The 13,040-nt window shown below is 48.1% G+C and overlaps 1 protein-coding gene across 5 annotated transcripts in view; it reads right to left on the bottom strand.

Moving 5' to 3' along the window:
- Positions 1-13,040, bottom strand: part of LOC310915172 (rho GTPase-activating protein 7-like) — a 50,616-nt gene that overhangs the window by 254 nt on the left and 37,322 nt on the right. For 3 of the 5 annotated variants that reach the window (XM_083871851.1, XM_083871852.1, XM_083871853.1), the window contains 8 exons: positions 11,712-11,775; positions 9,091-10,442; positions 8,594-8,764; positions 7,738-7,897; positions 6,198-6,396; positions 4,303-4,519; positions 2,535-2,649; positions 157-235 (listed from right to left, as the gene is read on the bottom strand). In XM_083871851.1, coding sequence (XP_083727977.1) covers positions 197-235; positions 2,535-2,649; positions 4,303-4,519; positions 6,198-6,396; positions 7,738-7,897; positions 8,594-8,764; positions 9,091-10,442; positions 11,712-11,775 — 2,317 coding nt within the window. In that variant the 3' untranslated portion in view covers positions 157-196. Of the gene's footprint in view, positions 1-156; positions 236-1,074; positions 2,125-2,534; positions 2,650-4,302; positions 4,520-6,197; positions 6,397-7,737; positions 7,898-8,593; positions 8,765-9,090; positions 10,443-11,711; positions 11,776-13,040 lie in introns of those variants that run through there. The other 2 variants (XR_014591152.1, XM_083871854.1) reach the window with 2 other exon arrangements.

The raw sequence follows: 13,040 nt of genomic DNA, 5'->3' as shown, positions 1-13,040 counted from the left end.
AGACAAGTGGCTGTGAGCACAGCTCAGAGCAATTCTCGGTGCAGGAGCCAAACCTCATGAACACAGAACACTCAAGGGTACCTCCAGGACACCCTCCAGCCACCCACACTCCAGAGCCAGTAATACTCTGATCCATTCTGCCTCCACCCACTTTACCTTAGGTGCCACGTGTGAGCAGGTCACCCAGCCTTTGATGTCATCTGTGATGGCGCAGGGAGGCAGGCAGCACTTTTACCTGGAGGAGCAAGAAGCCCAGGGGAGGAGCAGATCAGTTAAACTACATTCCCTCTGAGGAAAACACAAGGGAAATGTCTTTCCCCTCAGCAGCAATGTTTTGAATCCCTACAGAGTTGCAAACCTCTTCGTGCAGTGCATATCAATCTTGGGCAACTACAAGGAGCCACAGCTCCTGCCTTTGCCTTGGGGTTTGTTGGAGACTCTGCTGTGAGCCTCCTAGAAATACTTCCAGAGTCCTAAAGCAGCACAGAAATGCAGCTGGGCTACCACTGGAGAGATTGTGTTGCATTGATGCAGGTGCTCACTGACATACGCATGTGTGTACATACACACACACACACACACACACACATATATATATTTATATATATATGTACATATATAGATACATATACATATCTATATATAGATCTAAGAGATCTGAATCGGGTTTTTCCATGTCCAGAGAGCTGGAGAGGGCTCTCACAGCTGGTCAGTGTCCAGCACCTGACGTGGTGGCCACCAGCTGGCACTTCACCAAGTGCAGACCTGTGCAAACACACTCTCCAGGTGGCTGAGCATTGCCACAAACCCAGTAAGCCTGGCGCTGGTGCCACAGTGACAGCAGGGTGACAGCTGTGTCACATCACCAGCTGCCCAGGCCATGTGCTGTGCTCCTTGTCCCCCCCTGAACCCACAGCCGTGCCTGGCCATGCTCCCCCTGCTCCCGGGGCTGGGCTGGGCAGTGTCCCCATCCCGCCCTACCTGTCCCTGGGGCGGGGCAGGGCTGGGCAGTGTCCCCATCCCGCCCTACCTGTGCCCGGGGCTGCGCAGGGCAGTGTCCCCATCCCGCCCTACCTGTGCCGGGGCCGGGCTGGGCGTGGCGGTGCTGACGGGCGGGTCCTGCTCGCGGGGCCACGCTCAGCTTCAGTGGCAGCAGCAGCGACAGAGTCCAGGGGTGGCCACAGTGACCAGGCCAGGTCTGGGTCCAGAGCAGCAGACCCGGGTGTTCCTCCAGGCACAGGCCGCCACGCTGAGCTGTGGCCTCCAGCAGAAGGGGACAGCCCTCTCCAGGCCATCCCTGAGTCTCAGCACCAAATGCCTGCCCTGGCAGGGTGGGGTCACACCAGCAGGACCCCAGCACCCCGGGCTGAGGGGCAGCCCCACAGCTCTGTGCTGGAGTCAGCAGTGGTCACAGCAGGGGTTTGTGGAATGTCCATGTGTGCAGGGGTAGCTCAGAGTTCCCATGGGGCTATTCCATGGGGCCGTGCAGCCAGGAACAGGGACAGCTCCGTCAGGACTGACCAGAGGGTACAGGGCAGGCACCCCAAGGGGCTCAGAGCTGGACAGAGGGGGCCAGGCCCCTGCTGGGGAAACAGGGGTGGGCTGGGGGTGGAGGGGGCACTTAGGAGCCCTGTATGCCAATACAGGGATCAGACCCCTGGGAGCCCCAGCTGTCCTGGGGTGGGAGGTCACTCAGAAGCAGGCACTGGTTGTGCAATCAGTGCTGGGGGAGCCCTGGGCAGGGCCATGTGTCAGTGCAGGGGAGCCATCAGGCACTGTCCCCTGCCCAGATAAGGAGCTGGAGCAGAGCATGAGAAGGTCTGAGCTGACTGTTGGAGTGTGGACAGCACCTCTGAGGGAAAGGGGCCAGGTGTCAAGTGGGACAACAGGGCACTGCCCTGTCCCACGCTGCCAGAGCAGGGCCAGAGGTGGCAGCCAGGGTCAGCCAAGAGCAAAGATCATCAGACACATCCATGGTGATGAGGTCCGAGGTAGAGCCAGGAACGTGAGCAGGGGAGGTCAGGATCAGGTCCAGGGACAGCAACCAGGGTCAGCCACAGTCTAAGGATCACTAGGCAAGTCCATCGTGACGGGCAAAGGCCGTGGTCAAGCTGGGAAGTCAGTCTGTGGGCCAAGGTCCAGGTTCAGATTACTGGGGTCCATGGCCAGGCACAGCCATGGCTGTGGCTCTGGCCAGACCCCAGCAGCAAAACTTCAACCCACTCTCCAGCAGGGATGGCCAGGGCCTCCCTGCCAGGGCACATGGCAGTCACTGCCCCACAGGTGCTCTCTAAGCTGTCCCCAAGCCCCAAGCTGTCCCCAAGCCCCATCACGTTAGGGATGGAGGGGAGAATGGAGGAGTGCTCACAGTGACACTCATTTTCTCTGGTGGCAGCAGCAGGGCTCCCATCTGTCACAGGCACAGAGCACAGACCCTGCTGGGCTGGCAGGGACATTGCCCAGCAGCTGCTCCAAGCCAGCCATCCCTCCCCAGGCTGCCCAGAGCTTTTCCTTGGTGACAATGAGTGACATACCTGGAAGAGCCTGTTACACTCCATTATCATGTGGGCCAAGCCCTGTGTTGCTGCCAGGTTCTCATTCAGCTCCCTCTGGTCTGGCTTCCCCAAGCTGCACTTCCTCTGACTGGATCTAGGAGAGGGGAAGGGGAAAGGAAGGCTGAGCAGGCACAGTGCTGGGAGCCACACACAAAACACTGCACTGAAGGAGCTGCATGTGCCATGCAGGGCTCCTGTAATGTGACCACTGAAGATCAATTCTCTCCCAGCACATCCCAAATGTGTCCAAGGCAAGGAATTTATTCCCCAAACACATCACACAATTGGCTAAGAACAACAATGATCTCAGGCTTATTTGTGTATAATCTTCAATATTCAAGCCTTTGATACCTGCAAAGCCCACGCAGAACCTTTTAAATCCTTTGGCCCAACCCACACCCAACACATTTCAAAAACAGTCCCCTCTTTTAATTCATGCTAGTGGAATTACATCATTAGTCCTGGCTTATGAAACTTTTATCTGTGCATTCCTGCCAAATGGCTTGAAAATTGGGTGGAAGATAATAGCCCTCAGTGCTGCTCCTCAGAGTCAGACCTGTCAGCTTGAACCCTTTGAAGTGGGAACCCTGCACCAAGGCATTAATGCACAGTTACAGCAGAGCTAAAGCTTCAAAGCATCCTGGCTTCTAAACACTGGCAACAAAGAGAAAACTCCATTGCTATCTTTGGTCCTAAACATTTCAGGGCAGTGTTGATGTAAAGCAAAGAGGAACAAGTCCCAGAGTGTAGCTCCCAGGAGCTCAAACAGCACAGCAATCCAGCAGGGGCTGCTGCCCATCATCACATGCCCAGGTGCCCTTGCAGTGGCCCCGTGGCTCCCTTGGTCTGCCAGCTCAGCACAGGGATGCCTGAGGCATTTTCTGATGTTTTGGGACATTCAAAAGGAAATCCCTGGTGTTTTCCTTTCCTTTCCCCTGTGCTATCCAGAGCTTGAAAGATGCCAACAGCACGTCTGACAGATTCTGCTTTGGGACTAGTCCTCCCCTGTAGATCCCCAAGTGAGGTGTTCAGCTCACTACACTGTTGGGAGCAGGATGATTCCTGCACAGCCAGCTGTGCTCTCCTGCCCTGATCCATCTGTCCACAGCCCAGGAGGAGAGCAAACAGCCCTGCCTCAGGAGGCCAGATAAGGCATGAGTGCTCCCAGAGATTATTTGTCTACTTTGGCCCAAGGGCACCTTCCTCCTTGCACGTACAAACGGGGGATATTATGCAACCCAGATATTTTTACTTATTAAGATAAATTTACAGAATCCCTGTGGCTCCCTTTGGCAGGAATGATCCCCTTATCACCCAGCAGAAGCAGTGCCAGTAGCTGCCTCAATCTGCCAGGTGTCTGCAGGTCTGAAGCTTGGCTCAGGTTGCCAGTGCAGGAGCACATCTTCAATGGGGCCAGCACCACTTTAATGCCAGCAGTGGGCCACATGCTGGGCTCCTGGGCAGCCAGGGCAGTGCAGCAGTGGTGGGGGACACACACAGACTAGTCAGGAGCGTGGCAATGGGGCCTTACCAGGGCCCTCTGCACTGGGCATTGAGTGGCCACATCACTCCATGCACTGCAGGCAGCTCCTGCTTCACCTGAGCAACCAGATTTAAGGCAAACCGCAAGGCACACACAGTCTATTTCCCCCTCAAAATCAGACACTGAGCTAGGCCAGCTACAGAAAGTGCTGCTCCAGCAAGAGCACTGTGGACAGCAGCAGTGCCGGCATCAAGGTGCCAATACCTCGTTGAGGAGGAGCTGTCCCGCCTCAGGGTGTTGAGGTGAAACAGAGAAGGTGCAAGACAGACAGCAATGTTGGTTGGGGTCATCTGGTTCTCCTCAACAAAAGCCACCACATCTCGCAGGAAGAACAGGAGGATTTTCAAAGCTTCCCGGTTTTCCTTTGGGAGAAGGAGAATAGCAGCCTGGACAGCCTGAAACTGCTGCTCCTTGGGCACGTCTGGAAACATAAACCATGACAAAAATCACACGTGACCTGCAGAAGGAGCATCCATCAGCGGGGTCCTGAGCACTGAGCTTGTAGGTTCATCCATTTCCTTGTCCCAAGCTCACAGCAGACAAGGAAAGGCCATTATCCCATCAAACATGAACCATTTCTCCTCCTGCCTGCCAAGTGCATGTTCACACCCAGGGATGCTGCTGCCTGACTTCAATTTATCTTGAACACCATGCTAATGAACACATCCTGAAATGAGTTACAATCCAAATAAGGGCCTGTCTCCCCATAAAATATTACTCTGAAGTGATACTTTGGAGCAGGTAGCTGCTCTACTGTCTTTTCCTTTCAGCTTCAAGCACAAAGAGAACAGATGCTCTCAGATAACTCAATTCAGAGACCAGCTTTTTGCCAACAGATTTTAATTCACACTAACCCCCACTGAGACTGTCTGCCCAAACAGCTCCAGCAGGAGGGTGGGTCTGGTGCATCCTGCCACACACTCCCAGCACAAAGATTTCTCCAATTAACACCACTGCAAAGGGTGGAATTCACTTCTCATTCCCTTCAGGTAGAAGCACATATATAGAACACACAGAACACACTTCTTCAGTGAAAGCAGCACAATTCTTATCTCCAAAAGGGTAATTTAATCTGCGCACTTGTTTCAGTCACATCTGGCAGAAAATGGGTGAGTGGGGTAAATAGAATTTGGGCATTTGCTGTTTCTCTCCCAAAACAAGAGACAGGAGGCAGAGAGTGGCCAGATTACAATAATTGGAGGAAAACAGTTAGACATTCTTTGGATGGGAATTGTACACCTCCTTAGAAAGGAGGATTTGTGCCAGAAGAAAACCTACTTCAAACAAATAAATCATTTTCAGACAAAATTTTAAAACCCTGACAGGTGACAAAATAAAACCCAACAGAACATTCATGAACCTACACTGTATACAGAGCAGCAGATTTATGTCAATAAAAGCCATATGGGTTAGGCTGCAAAACCAGTCCTCTCAGAAAGCCCACACCTTGTCTTTCAAAACCTTTTCTCAAAAGCAGAAGAAACTTGTCTGTCCCAATAACATTATTAGCCCTACTTCAAGTTCCTTCCCCAACCCATCTGCTTTTTGAAAGTGAATTCCTTGAGGGCAAAGTACTGGAAATAGAACCTGTTTAAACTGTATGAAATGCAGTATTTCAGCTTTGTGTTTCCTTTAGTTTTGGGTTGAGTCTCAAGGACAGTGACAGTGTGAGCACAGGCAGAAAGCTGCTGGCATTTCCCAGCTGTTTCACAGCAGCTGGGCTTGGGCACCTTAATAAAGAAATGTCATCAATATCTCAGGTCTTCTTGCTCAAGGAGCTATGCCATGTCATGAACAAGGGGACCAGGTTATTTCTTAATTTTGCATAAGGAAATGACTGTTTAAAAGCATAGTTTAAGGGGGCTGCTGCAGCATTCCATTACACTCATCCTTCAGGGAAGGAAACATGCTGGTTCACAGAAGGCAGATGGGAAGCTCTCAAGTCCAGAGCCACAATGAACTCATCTTGTCAGAAATGTCCTGCCTGACTTGTCTCCTCTGACTACAGGGGGACTTGGCACTAGTCCTAGTCTGGCCACTTGTACAGCTGAATATTAAGATATCCAAGGCGCTGGAAAATGACAGCTTTGGGTACCTACATTGGTAGATGTGGAGGAAGGATTCACAGAGCCTGCTGGTAAATATAGGCTCGGGGAGGTCTCGAAAATATTGCTTCACCATATCTGCCACGTCAAATGCTGACTGCCCTTCATAACAGACATTGTTTGGGTTGGTTTCATTCATTTCTCTTAAAGACAGAATCCTGGATTTAACACCGGATTTTCGGAACAGGCCAACCTGTGGGTAAAAGAAATTATTAGAGACAAAGAGAGGAGTCACTGGGAATCAAAATTTTGACAAATAAGTGATCCTTCACCTTCCCTGTAACAGCAAATATCCTATGGCAGTGGGATTGAACACAAAAATACTTCTGTATCATTAGAAGCCACATGGACATTTCTCAGGCAAATCATGCCTGATGCCCACAGAATCAGCTGTGACATACCAATTTTCATGTTTGTTTGGCTTTATTTAATACAAAAGTACTCATTTTGTCCTTTAAAATCACAACCATTGAGGCTGTGTGTTTTCTTAGGCAGGCTGTGTTTACACATGGCAACTCTAAAGTTTCAAATTCACCAATGTGTGTACACCAAACACAAACACACATTGAGTGCTGGCTTCCACAAACTGACTGTGAGATCCACAAGGCTCCTTGTCACACTTGATACATCTGATACATCTAATCCTTCCACAGGCTGGCAAAGGGCAGATGCCATTTTGAGGGAAATTCTGATTTTCTTTTTAATGTGATTGTCAATTGAGTGAGATTTAGGAGTTTCCCACGAGCCTGACCGCACCAAAGCTTCTGGTGCCAGTTTTACTCTGTGCCACTGAGACAGTATTTACACTCTGGTTTATTTATATGAGCTGAATGGATACCATAACCTCAAAATAAAAGACACTTGCATTGTCACTTCACAGAACTCACACACTTTTGCATTTTGGTGTGATATTACACATCTAGACAATGGCAAAACACAGGAAGAAAAGTTCTCTCTTTAACTAACATGTCTTATGTCACAAGGTCTTCATTTCTGCAGCTATGCTATAGAAATGCCATATACAGCACACATTTCCTCTGCCATCTCCACTTAGGGGAAAAATACAGAGCTGAGCTCCAGAAAAAGTTGTTATAGGCACTGCTGTAATGTTTTCTCTCTGCTTTAGTGGTGCATTTCAGCTGAAACAAGATTAATTTTCACATCAGCTCTGGCACTACCAGCAGTCTCAGAAAGAGAGGGAACAGTGACATTGTCTCACAGATTTGCCTCCTTGGGGAGCAGAGATATGACACCTCCCCAGGCAAAGACAGCCTGACTGCCTGCACCAAGAGACCCAACTGCAGAGGATTTCAGTGAGAGAAGACACAAAAACACAGTACAGGGCTAAAGGATTCCCAGAGGGAATCAGCACTGGTATTTCCTCCCAGGCCACCTGGTCAGGTCTACACCCTTCTGCCTACTCAGAGCCTTAGTGGGCAAGAAAGTCCTTCACAAAAGTATGAAAGAGAGTCTGGTTCCCTGGAGCAGATCTGTTCATGGCCCACAGCTCCTCTGGGCTGCCTCGAGCTCATACCTGGTCAAGAAAGTGGCTCCTGAGATACTCCAGGGCTTGCAGGATGCCATTGGGCAGGGGGTGGCTTGTTCGCTGCACATTCAGCAGTAAAGGAACCCCAAACACATTTTTGTCCTTGTAGTCTGAGGCTTTTGGTTTTTTAATGAACTTTGGTATGGTCCTGGAATGAAAACCAGTAGATGCAGCTTACTCAGTGTCCAGCACATTCCTCCTGCTGCTTTACACTCATCAGAAAGGGCTGAGCTGCACCTTGTCACAACCCCAAATTCTGCCACACACCTGTACACACAGCACCAGGAGGGAGAGAAAATCAGAAAAGGAAATCACAGGGATGACTTCCTCAGTTCATTGCTGAAATTAACTTTATTAAAGCTTCCTCAAGGGAAATACATTTCATCTCTTTATAGGACTGCAGGGTTTTTTCATTCTTTTTATATTCAAGTACCAGCTCCCTACCACAAAATGCCGAATGATGTATGTAAGTCCTCTGAGTGTCTGAATTTGTCACTGGTTTAGTTCAAACAGACACTCAGTGCTGAAGGGCTGCATTCTCAGTCCAGCCAACTCTCACCTCAGGTCCCACAGCCCCTGGGATGGTCTCTGACAAAAGCCTGCAATTGGGCAAATCTAAAGAGAAACTATGATGTGCCTTAAAATCAGTAACAGCACAACCAGCAGTGAGGGGCCAAAATACAGCCCACAGCAGAGGAAATCCTGGAGCCAAGGAAATAACCATGAAGCTGCTGGCAACCTAACAGGATGAAATTCTTCATCTTGAACATGTGCAAGGAAATTCACACACTTACATCAACTCCTCTCTTTCCAGCTCAGGTTGCTTTAATATCACACAACTTACCAGTTCCAGCCCTGCTTACTGGAAGGGGAATATCTGTCCATCAAAGCTGTGAGTTTCAGCAGTGCCAGTTTCTGTGTGCGGGCCAGCTGTGCAGCTGACTGCCCATCAGCCTGCAGGGAAAGGCTGTCCAGGTGCAGGCTCTCCTCTGCAGGCCAGTGCTGCTCCCCGTGCCTATGGGATAAATATTGTTTAAGCTTAGGACCATTTCCACCATCCCTGTTTTCTACCTGCATCTGTGAGGCACTAAATGACCTGCAGTTTGTTACACGTAAACAAGGTACTTCCCATCCAGGAGGGCCTCTGGCAATACAAACTATTTCCCAGATTCCAAAGAGTGTTCTACTTTCAGCAGAGTCAGATATTGGTACCTGTGGAGTGGTACCTGCCACCAGCAGTGCAGACCCTGCTACCTAGAACAGACTTTAGAATACTTTGTTTTGGCAAATCAATTATATTTTGAGGGGACAGAATTAAAGGCAAACCCAAGGATGGCTGACCTGTTGGCCTTTTTAGAGTCTGTGATGTATGCCAGGTCTGCAGAACCAATCTCCTTGCCCAGGCCACAGCTGCTCTCTCCCTCAGCCTCCCCTGCTGCCTTATTTTCTGAGCCCTCTGCTTCAAGAGAGCTTTCTTTAGGGGAGGGTGGACACAAACAGGTCAAGTCACTGGAAAAGTCAGAATCCCCATCATCAGAGAACTTCTCTGTCCACTGATCAACCAACTTTTTGAGACCATTGACATCTGCTATGACGCTGTTCAGTTCTGAAAAAACATCATCATCCTCGACTTGTGGTGCCTCCAGAGCCTCCAGGTCGATGCTGGGCATGTTGTCATACACACTCAGCCTGTTGTCCCTGCCTGACAGGGGGCTCCTGGGGGCCCTGGGATCCTTGGAATTGCTTCTGCTGCGGCTCCTCCTGCACCCGTGGAAACTCCCAGTTCTCCAGTTGACAGAAGAGCTGTCTGCAGGGGACAGGCAGCTGTCTGTAAGTACTGTGGGGAAAGTGCCAGGTTTATGGCCTTGTGGGATCTGAAACATCTGGTTCTTTGGTAACCTCATGTCATTTTTTAGGTTTTGCTGGGGTAGATAATTTCCCAGCAACAGCTTGCTGGAGCCCATGTGTTCTGCATATGTCCCCCTTCCTTCACAGGGGTTGCCTGGTTTTGTAACAGGACTTGGAGTGCTCCCTGTGCTGCTATTTACAGACTGATTGCTGCTATTGCAGCTCTGAGGAGCAAAGGAAGAATTGTTCTTTGTTCGGATGCCAGAGAGGTCAGAAATATTTACACAGTTCAGCATCTTCATCTTTTCTTCATTAAGTCCTTCCAGCAGAACAGGTTCACTTATTATGGGTTTGGCCTTTGACTGACCACTCCTTAAATTGCAGCTCCTTAAGTGCAGCTTCTCCATTTTCTTTAGAAGGCTCTTCCTCTTTTTCGATGGTGACTTATCCAAAAGCTTCTCCTCACTGGTGATATTTAAAAATTCACTAGGAGGAGGAGAACAACTAAAAGCAGAGTCGAGTGAAGGTACCTTAACTGAGGAACACCTTGAGGAACTCGTGCTGGTTTCCACATCTTCAAAAGGTTTTTGGGAGTTAACAATGTCACTGTCAGCACTGCTGGTGCTGTGAATGGAGGACACATCGTGCTTCTCACCATGATCCACAAAGACACTGTCCTCGTTGGGGATGATCTTCAGTATTGGACTGCCTGGAGTGGAGGCTCCAGCACCTTTCCCTGCTGGAAAACCCGCCAGGCTCTCGATGCGAGACCACCGCTGGCTGCACCTCTCATAAGCCCATCTGTCACTTATTGCACAGGGCTCATCGTCCTCAGACTCGTCACTCTTAGCAGGAGAGAAAAAAAGCAAAACCAGTTCAAGGGCAAAGTTTGGCAAATTTTAAATTACAAAAAACAGTTTACCATAAAAAGGAGACTTAAATTTTGTGCCAACTCCCCAAAACCTCCCAAGACCAACACAGGGAAATGTGATCATTCAGTCACTGAAGATGTGATTAGATGAAAAGCATGCTGACAAATGATGCCCAAGCATGCTGACTACTCAGGGAAGTTTACCACAGGAAAGGTGACAGATTTGATATAAGGGTGAAAAAATCCTGTTTTGTGGCAAATCCAAGGGTTTTGAAAGATAATCTTATTGGGTTTACACTGCCTTTCCTAAAGTCAAACAAACCAAACACTCTCACACTTCTTTGACCAAAATTCATCCATTTTCAGGTAAAGAAGTGTTTAGCTGTGGGACTGCAGCAGCATCAGTATCTGTGGCACCCTTTTGGAGCTCTCAGCCTCCCTTGCCACCTGCTCCAGGTGTCCCCTTTGCTGGATTGTCCCCATTCTGAGGGAACACTGGGACAGTGATATGTTAGAGAGATGGGAGCCACCTGTGTCTTCTCCATGGGCTCTCTTTCCCCATTCTACCCTAAAGACAGAGCAGAACTCTCCAAAACCAGACACTTTCCCAGAAGATGACATTATTTTCTCACTAGTCCTGCAGTTTAATCCATGGTGGCTCAGAGGATTCACAGACCTGCTGCTGCCCAGCCAAGCTGTGGCTGCCACTCTGATGTGGCTGCAGCAGCAGAGCACAAAGACAGCACAGCTAAAACCTACCCAGTGTATTAGCTGAACATTTGGATTGCCCTTTCAATTTCTTTGTTTAGTCAACAGGAATGAACTTCCACTTTCAGCACTTAAATAAGGTGGGAAACTACTTAGGAAAGCAATGAGAGCCATGTTGAGATGGGGCTTTGGGGCAACTCCTGGACAGTAACACGTGTATTCAAATCAAATTTTAGAAATGCTTAAAAAATCACCCCTAACCTACCTTGCAAACTTTCAAACATTATGTAGTTGCAATCTCCATCCCTATGTTTTCTCAACATAAAATGCAAATAGCAGAGCTTTGCAGGATGGAACGGAACGGAACGGAACAGAACAGAACAGAATAGAATAGAATAGAATAGAATAGAATAGAATAGAATAGAATAGAAAGTTCAGAAATTGCTAATCCTTCATTCACTTTTAAACCCAGGTGTTTGATACAATAGCTAACCACATCTTTATGGAGAACAGGAACTGTGTGTTACAGACATACCCGTTTCCTATCACGGCTTATTTCCACTTTCATTGATGCATACTTGTTCAATGTGTTCAACCTTCTAGGGTTTGAGAAAAAACACAGGAGTTTTAAATTTCAACTATTTTATTTTTTGAAAACAAACATGCACCAAACTAGTTGTGATCTTCTACCATGGGGTCTTCATTATTGTCAAAGACTGACATTCTGTTAAAGGCTCCCATACACTGGTCCCCAAAACCAGCACCAATAACAACACCATGATGTTCACACTTCCAGTTCTACCATCTTAAGACTAGAGAAGACAACCATAATCAATCATTTAATTTAAAAAAATCATATTATTAGCTTTAATGATTGTGAAAAACTTCATACTGGTTTAGGATTTTGAAAACAAATGAAACCCTGTGGGCTTCTTAAAAAAAAGAAATTTAAAAATCAAGATGTTAACCCGTATCCCTGGAAGGACAGTATTACCTATCATTTTAATTAAAGCTTGTGGAATCAATAAGGTCCCAAACTAGTCAATCACTTAGTTGTCAAACAATAGGTGGCATCAAGAGGAGGCACACTGAGAGTCTCCAAGGAGCAGAAGTGATACCAAGAAAAAAATATACCCAGAGTTCTCTAATATCTGCTGTGCTTTAGAGATGTGTGTGTGAATAACTCCCCTTGGTGCTCTGGTACAGGCAGGGCTGGAATTTAGGTGACCTGACAGGACAGAAAAGGACCAGAACACTTCACCAGGAGAGGAACTTTCCAGTGCCCTAAGAGTTAGAAATCATCATTTCTGCTAAAGAAACTCTGCTAAACAATGTCATAATAAGAAAGCTTCAGTAACTGCAGTACCAATTGAAGCAGAAGCCTCACACTACCCTGGCACTCTTCCATGGGGAAATTCCACAGGGCCATGAGTCTGACTTGGCACTGACAGTGCAGGTTCACTTGTGTGCTCTGAACAGCTGTGGCAAACCAGTAACTTCAAATCAATACTCTTGCTTCTCACCCAAAAATTATTCAGGAAAACAGAACAGATCTCATGCAGATAATTTTTTTCTGTCTATCTGCTGGAACAGAAGTTGGAGGAAATTCCTGCACTCCATTATACATGATCCTAGAGAGCAGCCTGCCATGCTTGCTGGGAACTGGTTATTTTATATTGCTGGTTATTTTTAATCAGCTTGCAGCTATTTCACATTACAAAAAAGATATTTAATTCTCAGTGTAACATCCCTGAGATCTTGGCTGAAGAGGAAGTGCAGACATGTGCTTACTCTACCTTTTAATTCCTAAAACAACCAACTTCAGTGGCACTAAACCATGAGCTTAGGTGATTTCCTTCAGTCA

This window comes from Zosterops lateralis, assembly GCF_965231275.1.
Source record: "Zosterops lateralis genome assembly, chromosome: 14".
NCBI lineage: Eukaryota > Metazoa > Chordata > Aves > Passeriformes > Zosteropidae > Zosterops > Zosterops lateralis.
This window is presented reverse-complemented; position numbering and strand designations above follow the sequence as displayed.